The sequence below is a fragment of the Giraffa tippelskirchi genome, chromosome 6 (assembly GCF_054371585.1).
Source record: "Giraffa tippelskirchi isolate mGirTip1 chromosome 6, T2T-mGirTip1v1.2.pri, whole genome shotgun sequence".
Taxonomy (NCBI): domain Eukaryota; kingdom Metazoa; phylum Chordata; class Mammalia; order Artiodactyla; family Giraffidae; genus Giraffa; species Giraffa tippelskirchi.
In genome coordinates this window covers 130,235,195-130,251,913 of record NC_137280.1, presented here as the reverse complement: position 1 = coordinate 130,251,913, position 16,719 = coordinate 130,235,195, and the positions used below count along the sequence as shown (strand labels likewise).

At 35.4% G+C, this 16,719-nt stretch overlaps 1 protein-coding gene across 8 annotated transcripts in view; it reads right to left on the bottom strand.

The window, feature by feature from the left end:
- The window catches only part of RBM27 (RNA binding motif protein 27), a 59,756-nt gene that overhangs the window by 40,401 nt on the left and 2,636 nt on the right, over window positions 1–16,719 (bottom strand). For 2 of the 8 annotated variants that reach the window (XM_081505027.1, XM_081505030.1), the window contains exons 2-6: window positions 9,358–9,476; window positions 6,969–7,093; window positions 2,235–2,330; window positions 1,379–1,572; window positions 220–483 (exon numbers count right to left, since the gene is read on the bottom strand). In XM_081505027.1, the coding sequence (XP_081361153.1) occupies window positions 220–483; window positions 1,379–1,572; window positions 2,235–2,299 (523 nt within the window). In that variant the 5' untranslated portion in view covers window positions 2,300–2,330; window positions 6,969–7,093; window positions 9,358–9,476. The remainder of the gene's footprint in view (window positions 1–219; window positions 484–1,378; window positions 1,573–2,234; window positions 2,331–6,968; window positions 7,094–9,357; window positions 9,477–16,719) is intronic. The other 6 variants (XM_081505028.1, XM_081505031.1, XM_081505023.1 and 3 more) reach the window with 3 other exon arrangements.

Genomic DNA, 16,719 nt, shown 5'->3' with positions numbered 1-16,719 from the left:
AAGAGGAAAACAAAAAATAAATTAAAGGGTCAAATCTGAACGCTATGGTAACAAGAGCCAAACTATTACATCCAACAAGTAAAGAAGCATATGCCAAAAGAGATTCTCCTCCTCATTCATCCCTTTTAATAAAATCCAGACTGTAATGAAATGGTATGCACTACTAGCAACATTTGCTTTACTAGTACTTTGGGGTACAATATAAAAGAGAATTTTTACCATCATAATCTCTGCATCGCCTCTTTGGTGGTGGGTTTCGACCAAAAGAATTGGAAGAGCTATGATTATTATAGTAATTAGACCAACTCTCCGTTGTGTTTTCAGAGTGGTGCGCAGGTGCGATCACAGTAACAGTGCTGGGAATAGACTGTGCCCCCGAGGAATACTGCTCGGAAGAGTTCGGAGCTGGTGCAGACACAGGCACATAGGAGCTCTCCAAGTCATTCCTTTCACTCTTAAACTTTGATCTTTCCCTATGTTCTGCTTTGGAGACAAAGTAAAGACAAGAAACAAATAAGACCAGACTTCTATGTTGTTAAACTATATTTATTTTCTCACAGAAAAGGCAAGATGAGAATACTGAAGTAAACTTACTGAGCTGTCCATATTTTAAAGTGCTCTCATTATTACTATAGTCTAAAACCAGGAACATCAACAATGTGATGGATCTTGACCAGTAACTTGTATAAAAGATCAGTTTCTCTACTGACTTAGTAAGAATGCTAAGAACTGACTTTCAAACTGATATCCTGGGATATCAGAGGTTGGGATCCCAGTAATCTACTGCAATTTTTCTCTTTTTAAATACTCTAGCCAACCTTAAAGCAAATCAATTATTTTCAGGCAGGGGGTGGGGGTGTGGGTACGGAAAGAGGCAACCCTCTCCCACAGGTAATAGTTTTGTTGATTAAAGGACATGTGTTTCAATTACACAAAACGACTTAAATCTAGACATGTCCTATGATACATAAACAAACAGCTTCTTCTGTTTAGTCAAACTCCTTTGACTCCACCCTGAGAATAGAGCCCTGACTTTTTTAACAAAAATTTGTGACACAATTCCAGATTTTACATTGCTCAGACATATTAAAGGTTGCTTGTTGGTGTTCAGTCCCTAAGTCATGTCTGACTCTTTACGACCCCATGGACTGCAACATGCCAGGCTTCCCTGTCCTTCACTATATCCTGGAGTTTGCTTAGATTCATATCCATTGAGTCAGTGATGCTATCTAACCATCTCATTCTCTGCCTCCTCCTTCTCCTTTTGCCTTCAATGTTTCCATATTAAAGGTACATTTACCTCTAAGGGATGTTCTGACACCATGATACAAGAAGACAAGCAACTATGGAGTTTTAGGGGGAAGCCACATGGACTCACCAACACTCCTATTTGGATCCCGGTCTTTGCTGCGCCCCCGGCTTCGACTCCGACTTCGACTCAGGCCTCGGCTCTTACTCCGGCTCTTACTCCTGCCTCTTCTCCAGTCATACTTCTCACGGTACAGTTCATTCCGCTCATAGTACCGGTCATAGTCTCTCCACTTGCCATCTTCTCTTTTCTTCTCCCGTGTCCTGTAATACACAGATATGAAAGCCATAGGTACACTACAGAAATCGGGACAGAAAACAAATCTGGAGTATGAATTATCCTCTGTGATTCATCAAAATTCGTAACTCCTAGGCTTTTCCAGAGAGCCGTAAAACCACTGAATAATTCCTCTAATCCATTATATAAAAAGAAAAAGCATTCCCTTCAAGTATACTGGGTGGGGAGAAATGAAAAAAAGAGATGAATCCAAAGCACGGGGAAGGGTAAAAGGAAAAACATATTTAAAACTAGAAAAGACAAAAAGTTCAAAACAAAGCGTTCCTAAACAAAGACTAATTTTTTGATGGTAGGCCGATGAATCAACATATAAACTGTACTACTTGTAATATAAAATGCTATGGACAATTTTAATACTGAACACCCCTAACCAAATGGAACATTTCATTAATATTCTCTAAGGAGACTGCTCCCACCCCTGAGCTCTTGGGGAAAGCACATAATGATTGTTGTTTATAAAAGGAAGAGACAGTATGACAAAGACAAAAAACACAGGGAATTGAAAAAAATTATTTCTTTAATCATTTTACAATGAGAGGAGTAGAGCATATGTCAAAAATCCTGCTAATGTCCTTATAAAGTAACTGAAAAGTGAGTTATCAATGTCTTCCTAATTGAAGATAAACACAAACCTTCGTTCACTAGATTCTGAACGAGTCTTCTGGGGACTAGGATATTTCTTTTTTCTGCCATCTCGTTCTTCCTCTGCTGGCTCCTGAAATACCTACATGAAAATATTCATTAGAAACAAGAACAGTTCTTCCATAAATTATAAAACACATCCACCTGATAAATCTTTCTGGCCACAAGAGAGGGCATAAATATACTGAAATACTAAAGTCAAATCACATCCCCCAAAGTCAGTCAACAGGAAGAAGCAAAAAAAGATGTTGAAATTACTTTAACAGCAATATGTTAAATTTTAAATATCACCCTAATAGCAGTGTAGGAGGAAAACAGCAATTCATTCTTTAAAATGTAACAGTAAAGATAACAAATCTCTACTTCTAAGTATCATATAGTAAAATGGTTTGTGTGTTTTTCTAATCACAAAATGTATTCACAATATAATTCATTTGAGGAGAACTTAGATTTATTTCATAGACAAAGTTTAAGGAACAAACGGTTAAGTTAACCACTGCTATAAAACTAAGTATTTCATGTGAATTATGGAAAAATGGTATTGGAATTATTGGAAATGTTAAGGCTTCTCTTAAAACTTAAAAGTCAAGTTTGACCAGAAAAACAGAACTAGTGATTCTATTAGAGTTTTTTAAACACAAGTTAATCTCAAAACAAATACATGGGACTTCCCTGGTGGTCCAGTAGTAAAGAATCCACCTGCCAATGCAGGGGACATGGGTTCAATCTCTGGTCTGGGAAGATCCCACATGCCTCAGGGCAACTAAGCCCATGCACCGCAACCACTGAGCCCAGGCACCTAGAGCCTGTGTTCCACAACAAGAAAAGCCATCTCAATGAGACACCCGCATACCACAACTAGAGAGTAGCCCCTGCTCCCTGCAACTAGACAAAGCCTACATGAGCAATGAAGACCCACCACAGCCAAAATTAAATAAGTTAAAATATATATATATGGCCTTTACTAAAGAGAAATTAAGACCAATGAAGACATTTGAAAGAGCTAAACAAATGCCTATCTAATGAGAGGCTCGTTTAAAAATACACAAATCAGGAAGTGAATGAATGGAACAGAAGATAACAATTTAGTAAAATCCAGGCAACATAAAATGGCAGCCACAATATGACAACCATATGGTGCTGACAAAACATTCTACAATTATTAAACTATATTTAAAAATCATTCTCTCTACCAGTTCACAGGAAATACAGAGGATACAATCAGCAAAATCCAGAGTCAAAAACTCCATAAGCAAATGACTCAGTTTCTTCAACAAAAAAAAATTTAAAGGAAAAAAGGGGGTGATGAAAAGGAGAGAGATATATAGGTAAGTAGGAAGTGGGGGGTTAAAAGATATAAAGAGACTTAAAAAATATCAACTTGAAGAACTTTATCCTTCTTTTTGCTTTTGTATATTCTCTAAATTTTTTTTTTAATGGACATCTATTAATTCACTCCTTGAATTTTCCTAATTTTAGGGAAGTAATTTTCCAAACTACTAATTAGTTTTTCTAATGGGAAAACCTAGTCTTAAAAAGTTAAAGGACCCAAAAAAATAAAAACATAAAACCAAACAAAAACCTGTGCATGAATGTTCATAGCAGTATTATTTATGATAGATAAAAAGTATTAACTATTTGCCTATTAATACAAATATCCATCAACTGATGACTGGATAAAGAAAAAGTGATATATTCATAAAATGGAGTATTATTCAGAAGTCCTGATACATGTTACAATGTGGAGGAACCTTTTAAGTGTTATGCTAAGCAGAAGAAGCCAGCCACAGAAGATTACATACTGTGTACTTCCATTTATATGAAATGTCCAGAATAAGCAAATTTAATGAGACTGAAAATAGTTTAGTATATTGCCTGGGGTAGGGACTGGGACTGGAAGTACTTGGAAGTAATGGCTTAATGAGCATGAAGTTTCTTTTTTGGATGCTGAAAATGTTCTAAAATGGATTATGGAGATGGTTATACAATTCTGAATACAATGAAAATTATCACATTTGTATATTTTAAATAGGTGAATTGTAAAGTTGGTGAATTACATATCAATAAGCTGTTTAAAAAAGTCAAAGGGCATGCACAATATAAATGAATCTCATGTAAAAATAAGCTAAGGAAGCTAGACAAATGAGTGTAAGACTTTTACATCCAGGGAGCATCTAGTAGGTTAAGGAAGCTAAATTAATTGTTCCCATGAGTATGGAACGGAGAAGGAAATGGCAACCCACTCCAGTACTCTTGCCTGGAAAATCCCATGGACGGAGGAGCCTGGTGGGCTGCAGTCCATGGGGTCACGAAGAGTCGGACATGACTGAGCAACTTCACTTTCACCTTTCACTTTCATGCATTGGAGAAGGAAGTGGCAACCCACTCCAGTGTTCTTGCCTGGAGAATCCCAGGGACGGTGGAGCCTAGTGGGCTTCCATCTATGGGGTCGCACAGTCGGACATGACTGAATCGAATTAGCAGCAGCAGCATGGGTATGGAAAACATACAAAGATCAAGAAATCCAAAGCAATATGGATGAAGTCTTATTCAGCATCCTGTGGTACACTGCAAAACATGATTTTTAATCTCAAGTATATTTAAGTCGAGACTAAATGAGTGCTTCCTTGCTATATAAATAAAATGCTTGATTTGTACTGATTTTAAAAAGTCTATATGATTCTTATTACATAAAATGAAAAAAACAAGAATACATTGTATTAGAAATAAGAGTAGCAGTAACCTTGGCGTGAGGGAAGTGAGAGGGAATACATAAGAAGGAATTAAAAAAAAAAAAGACAGTTCAGCTAACTTGATTATTTAGATCTTGACTCAAATGGGGGAAAAAATGGACATTTATGAACAATTAGCAATTTGAACACTGGGTATCTGATATTAAGGAGTTATTGTTACTTTTATATACAAGAATATATGGAGGCTTTAAAAATATAATCTTTTAGAGATACCTACTAAATATTTATGAGGATGGCAAGTGGCTGAAGGTACAAAAAAAGACAACTTCCTCCCTTCAATGTTATCTAACAATTACTATACACTATTATATTTACACACTATTCTACAAGTTATTATTTGTCAGTAATAACCATTAAGTTATGTATAAAAGCTAAGAAAATGGAAAAAATGCCAGACATTTGGGGTAGTATACATAGAAGCTGAAATCCATTTTTCATAATTTTCAAAATTAGGATTTACTGCAAAGACACAAAATGAAATAGTGTAGCAATTTGTTTTTTGTTTTTTTAACTGTTCTTTCAAAACTCAAGATAATGTAATTTTCCTCATTCAAACAAGCTATCTTTCAAACAGACACTTCCAATCCACTGACCTTCAATGACTCTAAAAAAGGACACATGTTGCAAAAATTTTAACTTATTATACAAAGATACCTAACCTATACCTTTTTTAAAAAAAATTTCCCTGACCAGGGATTAAACCAATGCCCTCAGCAATGAAAGTATGGAGTCCTAAGTGCTGCATGCTGCATGCTTAGCTGCTCAGTCGTGTCCGACTCTTTGCCACCCCATGGACACCCCTGGTCTGGAGCCCACTAGGCTCCTCTATCCAAGGGACTTTCCAGGCAAGAATACTGGAGTGGGGTGCCATTTCCTTCTCCAGGGGATCTTCTCGACTCAAGGATTGAACCTGCGTCTTCTTCCATGTCTCCTGCATTGTAGGCATGTTCTTTACCCACTGAGCCATTGGAGAAGCCCTAAAGTGAAAGCATTAGTCGCTAGATCCTGACCGACTCTTTGCGACCCCATGGACTTTAACACACCAGGCTCCTCTATCCATGGAATTCTCCAGGTAAGAATATTAGAGTGGGTTGCCATTCTCTTCTCCAGGGAATCTTCCCAACCCAGGGATCAAACCTGGGTCTCCTGCATTGCAGGCAGATTCTTTACTATCTGACCCATCAGGGAAGCCCAAGGGCATGTTGCCTTCCTATCAGGGAAATAAACCCTGGGGTCCCGCATGACAGGTGGGGATACTCATCACTATACTAACGAGGACCACCAGAATTCCCTAACCCATAACTTAAACCAAAATTATACATTATCCAATATAGAAGAAAAGTTTCTTTGTATTTCCATTCCCTGAAAAAACACACTGGGAGCCCATTCTTTTTTTTTAACTGATGTGTAGTTGATTTACAATGTTGTGCTAATTACTGCTCTACAGCAAAGTGATTCAGTTATGTATATATATATATATATATATATATGCTGCTGCTAAGTCGAGCTTCAGTTATGTCTGACTCTGTGTGACCCCGTGGATTGTAGCCTACCAGGCTCCTCCATCCATGGGATTTTCCAGGTAAGAGTACTGGAGTGGGGTGCCATTGCCTTCACACACACACACACACACACACACACACACACACACACACACCACACACACACACACACTTTATATTCTTTTCCATTATGGTTTATCATCATAGGATATTGAATATATAGTTCCCTGTGCTGTACAGTAGGACTATGTTGTTTATCTGTTCTGTATATAGAAGTTCACATCTGCTAACCCCAAACTCCCACTCCACCCCTTCCTCAGTCCTCTCCCCCTGGGCAACCCATCAGTCCGTTCTCTATGTCTAATTAAAAGAGAGTAACTTTTACAGAGGTCAACTACCAACTGAGAATGATACACGTAGTAAGACCTAAAAAGTTCCCGCAAGCAAAAGAAAACTTTACATTACCTCTTCTTTAATTTCTTCTTTTTCTTGGACTGATGGTTTTGGCTCAGGCTTAACTGGTTCCAAAGGAGGAAGGTAGTTCTTAGTATAGAGACTTTCAAATAGCTTATCCACAAAACCTGAAGTTTCTAAGGAGAAGAAATAATATATAAGTGTTACACAAAGGGAAATGGGGAATGACTAGTAGGTAACCAAACGTTCGACAACACACTCTATTGGCAAAGTTGAGGAAAGTGGGACATCTCATTCACAGCTGGTGGAACTGAAAATGAGTCTAACCCTTATGGCGGAGAATCCCACTTCTGGGGTTTAAAACCCTTTAAAGATACTTGCACATGTATAAAAAGATTTATATGCAAGATTGCCTGTTCGAGTATGTAGAAGATTGGCTACAACCCAAATTTCCATGAATAAGAGACTATTTAAATAAATCATATGACAATCAAACAATAACACAGAGCGGTTATAAAAAGAATGAGTACTGATAATATCAACACTCCAAGATATAAAATTAAATATTCTATCTATATATTTTTTCATTAAAGAAAACTCTGAAAGGACACAAAAATGACAAGGTAATGCACTGGGGGTGGGAAAGGATCAGATGTGGTGAGAAAGACTTTCATGATATACCTTTATATTGTTAGATTAACTAAATTGCCTACTCACATATTTAATTTAAAATATTTTTTAAATTAGTTCAAAAATAAATTTTGACATGAGAATGGTATGAAAATATCATTTTGTGTTTTAAGTAAAACATGAAAAAGGCTGCTCTACTTTATAACTTTTTCAGACTCTTTAATGGAGAGAACCAGAGGAAGTTATTAAAAATTAAATGTCAAGATATTTATATTATTTTATTTAAACCAAATGTAAGTCACTTCCATGGGTCCTACCACTCAGGAAGAGCTAAAGAGGATATTAAAAGTATAATATAATATAGATTCTGCTTACACCGCAACTGTTACACATTTTATACAAATAACTATTTCTAAACTGTCAAATTAATTTTTTCTTCAGAAAAGCATCTTTTCATAAACTTTTTAGGTTATTAATTTGTGCAGTAAGCATTTTCCATGATTATAAAATGGTAAGCTCTTCTTACACATAACTTTAAGACAAATTAATCAGACCATTCGAAAGACTTTATGATCAGAAGACTGTTTTCATATGCCTCTGCATTTCTATATATTCAATACATTTTTAAAACGTATTACTTTTGTAATTTAAAAGATACACATATCATGACTATCTTTAGTTAAAACTAAGCAATATTTAGAAAATACTCATCTGTACTGAAAGAATTCTACATTAATTTTGTATAAAAAGCCTTAAAAATGCACAAAATATATGTAATCCTTTGTTTCAGACTGAGAAGCCATATGACTATCTTTTCTTTCTTAGCAGATACTTGAGCTAAAGGATCTTTTCTCATTACTAACAACTATATCAACTAGTAAATATAAAATATCCACATTCCTGTTTGTCCATTCAACAATATTTATTGAGTATCTCCTATATGTCAAGTCTGTAGGTTCCGAGTCTCCAATTTTAACAAAGGAAAAGACAAATGGGAGGTGGAGAGAGACACACACAGATAAACAGGCAGATTAACATATAACACGACAGGGAGTAACAAATACCATGAAAAAATAATAAAGCAAAAATGGGAAGAGGAGAGAGTGACCTATACTGTATACAGGATGTTCAGGGGAAACCACTCTGAGAAGATGACATTTGAGAAGAGGCCAAAAACCACGAGAAATCGCGTTTCAAGCAAGGGTAAAACAGCGTTCAAAAGCCCTCAGTTGGGAACATGTTTACCATGCTGAACAAAACAGCAAGGTGGTCCACGTGGCTAGAATGGAACAAACAGGGAGTGGTAGGAGATGAGGTCAGAGAAGCAGCAGGGAGGCCCCCAGGAAGCTCCACAGACTAGGAGCAAGATTTTGCTAAGAAGATGAGAAGTTCAAGACACACAGAGAAGAGGAGCTTGCGCATTTCTTCTTGCAGATCAAGAAGCCCCAGTCAAGAAGGAGAAAAAGTTACCTTCATTATCTTAATAAACAGTAAGAATAAGCAGTTTCATTATCTTTAAAATTGTTACTCTTTAACCATTAACGAGGCTCTACCACAAGCTCCAAGGATTCATTCATTCAAAAAGTACTTGAATTACCACTGCCTCAATATAGGAGAGGAGCAGAGTAGGAAAGGGAAAAAAGTTTTGCCAAATACACAATAAATAATTAAGCATGAATAGGTATACTCAAGTATTTAAAGGACTCTGACCAATTTCTTTCCTTTCAAGCTTTATCTTTAAGATTTTATCCGGAAGTTTTAAATTTAAAATCTCTATTTAAATATTTGGTTGAAGGCCTATAATAATTACCTTTTTGTAAAAATACGTCAAGTTGATCGGCACAAAAGGCTTTCAATTCTTTCTCAGGTTTGTCCTTCTTGACCAGTGCTACAACATAGTTGGCTAAGGCTGAAGGGTCAGCATCACATCTAGTTAGACAAAGAGAAAACAAGTATTTTTAAACATTTTTTTCAAATACTGATGTCATTAATGAAACCACCCCTATTTTGGAAGGCTTCAAGTAAAAAACTTTATTTTAAAAAATGACTGCAAACACAACTGACTATTGTTAACAAAGAGCATATTTATATATATATATATTACAGTTAAGTTTTTCTGCTTATTTTTATAAAATAATGTACCTCCTATTTTCAATGTTCCAGTTATACTCAGAACTTTGACTGAATCTACATTTATTTGCTCTCAATGGTAATAGGGAAAGGGTGGCAATGGACTCTTAAGGTGCAGCTTGACCCCAGGCTGCAGAAGCGCTGTCGATCTCTTCAGGAACTCTCTGTTCTGAGTGATCAATGAAGAAGAAGCAAGGGAAGTGATGGGACAGCTTTTCCATTCTCTGTAATGCCAAGCACCAACATCTAAAAATGGCAATTTCTACGTCTAATCTTCTCAGTGAGTATCTTAAGGATCATTTTAAGACAAAAAGTAAGAACACAAAAAGCATGTCACCTTAAATTTTATTGGCAAACACTTCAGCAGCTATTAGGAAGAAAGAAAAGATTGGGGAGTTAGAACAGGAAGGATAAGAGAAGCGGTGAAAGGGCAGCAGAGATAACCTTTATCCACGTCACTTTTTTTTCTAGTCAGTAGTAACCTGACTTTGACATTCCAAATTATCTCTTGTGCCAGGGCAGCACAAGATCCTTGAGTTGCCAACTCCTAATGTACAGCAATCCGCCAGACTTCATATTTTATATATATTACAAGCAACAGAAAGTTTTCTTCTCATAAAAAATATACATACACACACATATATTTATATTCTATTTTCCCCATAAATATACATTTAAGTATCATATATCCTTTGTGGTTTCACAGCACTGTTGTGAAGATAAAATGAAAAAACTCAGAATGACAGGAAGTAAAATCACTATGCAAGCAAAATGATTATATCCCTATAAAACACTAATCTTATTCTATGATCCGTGGGCCTCAACTATAAATCAGAAAGTTAAAAAAGTTTCAGCTCAAGGTGTCAATCACATTTCCAATAAGTTTATGAGATCAGTAAGTAAAAAACAACACCAACACCCTTACTTCCTTTCTAGTGTATACTTTTAAGACATTTATGCACCAAATTCTGAGAGCAAATTTCAATTCTATCAATTTTACAAAACTCAAAACTAATTTTAAAAAAATGACGGGCAAATGTCAAAGTGCACTAGGAGTCTAAGTACACAGATGACGAGTTATGTATTAATTAAAAGAAAGCTGGAATCCTTAAATAAAATGATATTTTGGAGAATTATGAACAGATTACCTTAATAAATCCAACTGCTAAATTCTAAAATGGACACATAGCATCTCCACTTATATTCTAAACACAGAGAGAAAGGATTTTTTTATTTAAATAACTAAGAATGGCAGAAAAGAAGCAATGTTATTTTCCCTGATGTTATGGGAACCTTCAAGGAGTCTCAGGACCTAACAGATATAACACTGGGTAAGAATATCAGGTTTCCAGTGAGAAACAGGCAAAATTCAGATTACTGGAAAATGAGGTGAGTTAAACAAGTCCAGGTATCTTCTACATATAGTTAGTATTCAGACTCTAAAAAACAAATGCAGAATTAGGTTGTTTCTGATGAAATACATTTTGATGGAACAGTGACAAAACTCAAGATGAACAGTTACAAGAAGGTAAGAGTAGATACCAAGAAAAGAGTGATTATAGATTCTAAATATTTGTTTAATGTGAGTGAACAACTGATTGTTAATAAATGGTAGTTAGAATTCTGCACCAAATACAAAAAGCACGTTTACAGCCAAAGGAATGGGACCATTTAAATTTAACAGCTCCTACTATGTATTCATAAAGTGCACTAAGAATGAAGGAAATCACCAGTCTGAAATAATGAGTCACATCAATTGAATGGTGACACAAATACATTGGGGAGATTTTTGCTGTGATTTTTTTTGTACCTTTATGATTGCTCTTATTTATTCTTTCATCACCACTTAACATATAATCTTTAAAAACTGACAATTACAATATTATAGTAGCTATGGCACCAATAGTAGCTATAATACCTACTATTATAGTAGTACTATTATAGCTACCATTATAGTACAGCTATAATAGTAGCTATAATATTATAGCTACCATTAGTAGCTATACTATAATGGTAGCTATGGTAGTAGCTATATTATAATAGTAGCTATGGTACCAACTTTCCTGGAGAAAGAAAAGGCTACCTACTCCAGTATTCTGGCCTGGAGAATTCCATGGACTGTATAGTCCAAGGGGTTGCAGAGTTGGACATGACTGAGAGACTTTCACTGACACTGAAATGATACCAATACTAATAGTAGACCAAAAAGACTTTCAGAAGTACGTCACAAAAATATGAGCATGACTAAGACTCTTGATAGGTTACAAGACAAATGCAGGGCCACTTCTTACTTCTCTTACACAAAAACAGTACCCCAAAAGAGTATTTAAAACCTTTTTAGCTCTTGGGACCTCCCTGGTGGTCCAGTGGCTAAGACTCCACTCTCCTAAAGCAGGGGATCTGGGTTTCAATCCCTGCTCTGGGAACTAGATCCCACATGCCGCAGCTAAGAGTTCACATGCTGCAATGAAAGATCAAAGATCCCATATGCTGCAATTAAGACCCAGTGCAGTCAAAATAATTAATTAATTAATTTAAAAAAAACTCTTTTAGCTCTTCATTTATAACCAAAGCTTATGGAAATTCATTTCTGCTTAACTATAGGGACAAAGTATATCTTGGAAAGAGATTTTAAAATTATGGGGCCATGGCTATGTTAAACACACGTTCATGGACAAAAAGGGGCTTCCATAATAATCAAGAGATTAGGAAAGGTAATAATATCCACCAAAAAGTACTAGTCTATAGTCTTTAAAAGGTCTTAACAGCATGTGTGTGTGAGTGCTAAGTCGCTTCAATTGTGTTTCTTTGCAATCTTACGAACTGAAGCTCACCAGGCTCCTTTGTCCATGGGATTCTCCATCCAAGAATACTGAAGTGAGTTGACATGCCTTCCTCCAGGGGATCTTCCCAACCCAGGTATCAAACCCACATCTCTTATGTCTCTTGCACTGGCAGGTGGGTTCTTTACCATTAGTCCCACCTGGGAAACCCCTTAACAGCATGATCAATTATTATTCATTTTACAGATGCCTAAATTTGTAAATATGTAAAGACAAATCAAGTGATCCATTCAAGACCAGAGAGACAGCTTACCTGTGGAACTAAAACTCAGTTTCAATTCCATGCAAGTAAAACCTATCACAGCATATACATTTTTTCTAATGTTTATCTGCACAACAAATTAATGTATTCTAAGCCTCAATCAGTAATCACCTTTCAGTTAAAATAAAGAACTATAAGAAGTTTCCTAAAGTTTAATGGAAGTTACAAATGAGGATTCCTTAAAACTCAAATCTTGTATAATGTTCTACAAACATGTTTCCATTATCTATTTTTATTTTAAAGAATAAAAATTGCTTAGAATAACTTTTTATCACGAGAAGTTAACAGAAATATTGCCCAGAAATGTCTTATCTGTAAAAATCTCAAATCTGTCTTTTTTCTTCTTAATGAAATCACCATTGCAGGTATTGACACATCCACTGAGCTATCAACTCAGCTTTACAGATACTTTTAGTAATCTGATTTTCTCGATGTGCTTAGCTAGCGGCTACTGCACTACTACTATTGTGTAGGAAACAAAAATATTGGTACTTTCACATCTTTTCAAATGAAAGCTTTCATATTCCCCATCATTAGTTAGGGGCTTTCATGAATGAAGATGATGTGGAAGAAAATACCCCTAGATTTATCTGGAGGGGAAAAACAGATGTTTCTCAGTTGCAAACATCATTGTGATACTTGGGACTATATAGCTTCTAGCACAGTAGCCACCAGCTAAGCATACTCAGAAAATGAGACTACTAAAAAAAAAAAAAATCATACTTTTCTAATTGTGACCAACCTAAACACACATATGAGGACATTGATTAGACATTTACTAAATGTTAAGGAAATGCCAAGCTTCTTGCTGAATAATGGAATCACTTTGAGCAAGACAGACCTTGCCCCTCAGTCACAAGGAAATGAAAAAATAATAATTATAGTACAAAATATCAAATGGCTAAACAAAGAGATTAATAATGAAGTAACAACACTGTGAGAGGATGAGACAAGACACTGGTAGGAAACGAGGCTATGAAGGCAATATACGGCTCCTAGCCTACAGCAAATGGGCCAGGGAGAGCGAAGTCAGAAATACTTAGCAGTCAGACCAAAGGACATTAAGAACAAGTACGTTCCTAACTTAGCATACTAAAACTTGCCAAGAAGTCTTTGGGCCAGAATAAGTCTTCTGTGAAATAGTGAATGGTCTCCTTAAACATGTCCCACAGAACTTTAGAGGGACATCAATTCTTTGAAGCTACTACACACATTTTAGAAAATTATCAGTACTTCTCAGTCTTAAGAACATACCTACAAAATACTCATTTTATCCTTGCAGTTCATTTATTAAGAGGTTAGATATAACAAGCTGCTAACAGTGATTTTTCTTCCCATTTGAGCAACTGCAGAGATTTCTAATCAAAATTAATTTGGTAAGGATTGCAAATGTACAAACAGCATATAAACCTTAGAGTTCAACCCAAATACACACCCCCTGACCACCGCGTCAATAGAATCATCTCAGTGAACATTATTGTGTCTTTGTCTTTTCCATCATACTCAGAAATGACACAAAGTCAACGTTTTACAGCAATTTTTTTTTTTTTTACAAAGACCTTGATATGGCCTAAACTCAGAGAAACTGCACATCAAGTTGATGGCTTTCTCTACCAATTCTTGTCCAGGGCCTGCAGCGAGAATCTGTCATGCACTAGACTGATTATTCTGTAAGTGGCAGAAGTATTAATAAGTACAATATTTTTGCAAGAACAGTTTAATATATTTTCATATTTCAAAAACCATAAAATTCATTTATATTTAATGATTCTGGTACATAAAGTACTTTTTATAGTCTGCATCATAATACTCATATTTGCAAGATAGGTAAAAGGTTGATATAATTGTTTAACACAGAAAGGTGAGAAAACTCTCCAAAGTCAGTGACTCAGATATAAATCTAGAAACTAAATGCCCTGCATCGCACAGTGATGCTCTACCAAAACAGATGACAGATAAACGGATGAATACAACTATCCAGAAAGTATTACAAACCGTATCACTCTCTTCAAAACATGTATCAAGGCAATTTTTTTTTGGTTATTCAGTTTTTTTTCTTTCAGTTTGAGATATAATTTACATACAGAACTATGTATGTCCAAATTGTACAGCATTAATGATTTTACTTACATATATGAAATGTTACCATGATAAATTTAGTGAATATTCATTTCACATAGGTACAAAATAAAAACAAAAAACACATTTTTTCTTTGTCATGAGAAGTCAGGATTTTATCTCAACTTTCATATGTTAACACACAGCAGTGTTAATTACATTACTCATGCTTCACATTCTTAGTACTATATATCTTGTACCTGGAAGTTTGTACCTATTGACTAACTTCATCCAACTCTCCTCCCACTAACCCCACCTCTGGTAACCACAAATGTGATTTCTTTTTCTATGAGTTTGTTTGTTTGTTTTTGAAGTAAAATTGACTTAAAACACTTATGTTAGCTCCTGGTGTACAATGCTGTGATTTGGTATTTCTATACATTACAAAATTATTATCACAAGACAAATTTTTAGAATGAACCTAATAAGCAGCAGTGAATTAGATGTACTGATACATATTTAATATATATAAAATAAAAATAACTTAAAACATTTCTCATTAAAGACAACATTTTTGGTAGAAACGCATGTTTGTTATTAAAAAATGCTTGCCTGAATGTTTTCTAAACTTGTAGAAATTCCTCCACTGGCTGATTTATCCTCTAGATTTACTTAGAACCTTATCTTTAAGGAGTCCAGATAGTTCAAGTGAGCAGTTATTTGTAACAAAAAGAAATCATGACATGTCCTACTCATGTATAATCCCTACACAGTCTCTATAACTAGGATATCTAGAAGATTTTGAAACTGAAAAAAGATGAGGACCCCAAACAAGATCTGTGAGTTCAGTCTGTTCATGCAGCAGCAGGAAGAGAGATGAACTCCTGGACTAAGATGGTTTCTCTCCCTTTTACTGCACTGCCAATGAAAATGGTACTGGGTGGCCCACAGCTAGTTAAGGAGTAATTTCTTCTAGTCTCCCTCCTTCTGTCCCTCCTCTGATAAGGTAACAGATATGTCCCAAATCTACAAAAGGAGTGGAAATAGATAAGCTCTAACAGTATGAGATTTCTAATTTGTCTATGGGGCACAAACACATACAAACTAGACTGGTTTCATAATATTCTGTTACACGACTTCATTTCACTAATGACAAGGTGGACCATACTTAAAAATCCCTAAAAATCAAGAACTTTGATAATTCAGTTACTTTTTTTTTTTTGGCCGTCCATGTGGCTTGCAGGATCTTAGCTCCCAGAATAGGGATTGACCCAGGTCCACGACAGTGAAAGCAGAGTCCTAACCACTGGACCACCAGGGAATTCCCTAAATTTAGATAATTTTAAATTAAGCTAAATAAGAAAGTACAACAGGAAATCATGTGCATAGCTACAGTCTAATTCCAACATATCCACTGCAACTACATTATATGAAAGCCTGACAACTGCTCTGAAATGCTATGTTGTAGCAACATGCCAATCTCCCATGAAAATTTTCTTGAATCTTGAATATGCAAAAAGTAAAGTTACAAATACAACCCACTTCAGCATAGCATTTCTTACATTTTAGGATTTCTAAACAAAAAATAATCTCCCATGACAACATACTAAGAATGAGAATATATGTGACATTTGTACTTGCCTTTACTATTTCTTATTAACACTTTCACCCCAAACCATTACCTATATGAGTTAAAAATAAGTATTTTAATTTTGTAGTTCTAGGAAAATCATCTATGTTATTAAGTCTAAGCAGTGATTTTAGATCTTTCTTAACACTAAAAAAGTAACAAAAATAATCTTTAAGAGGCATGATGTGAGCTTTATGTTGAACATATAACTCAAAACAAATGGGGAAACTAATCATTTTGAAAGATAAT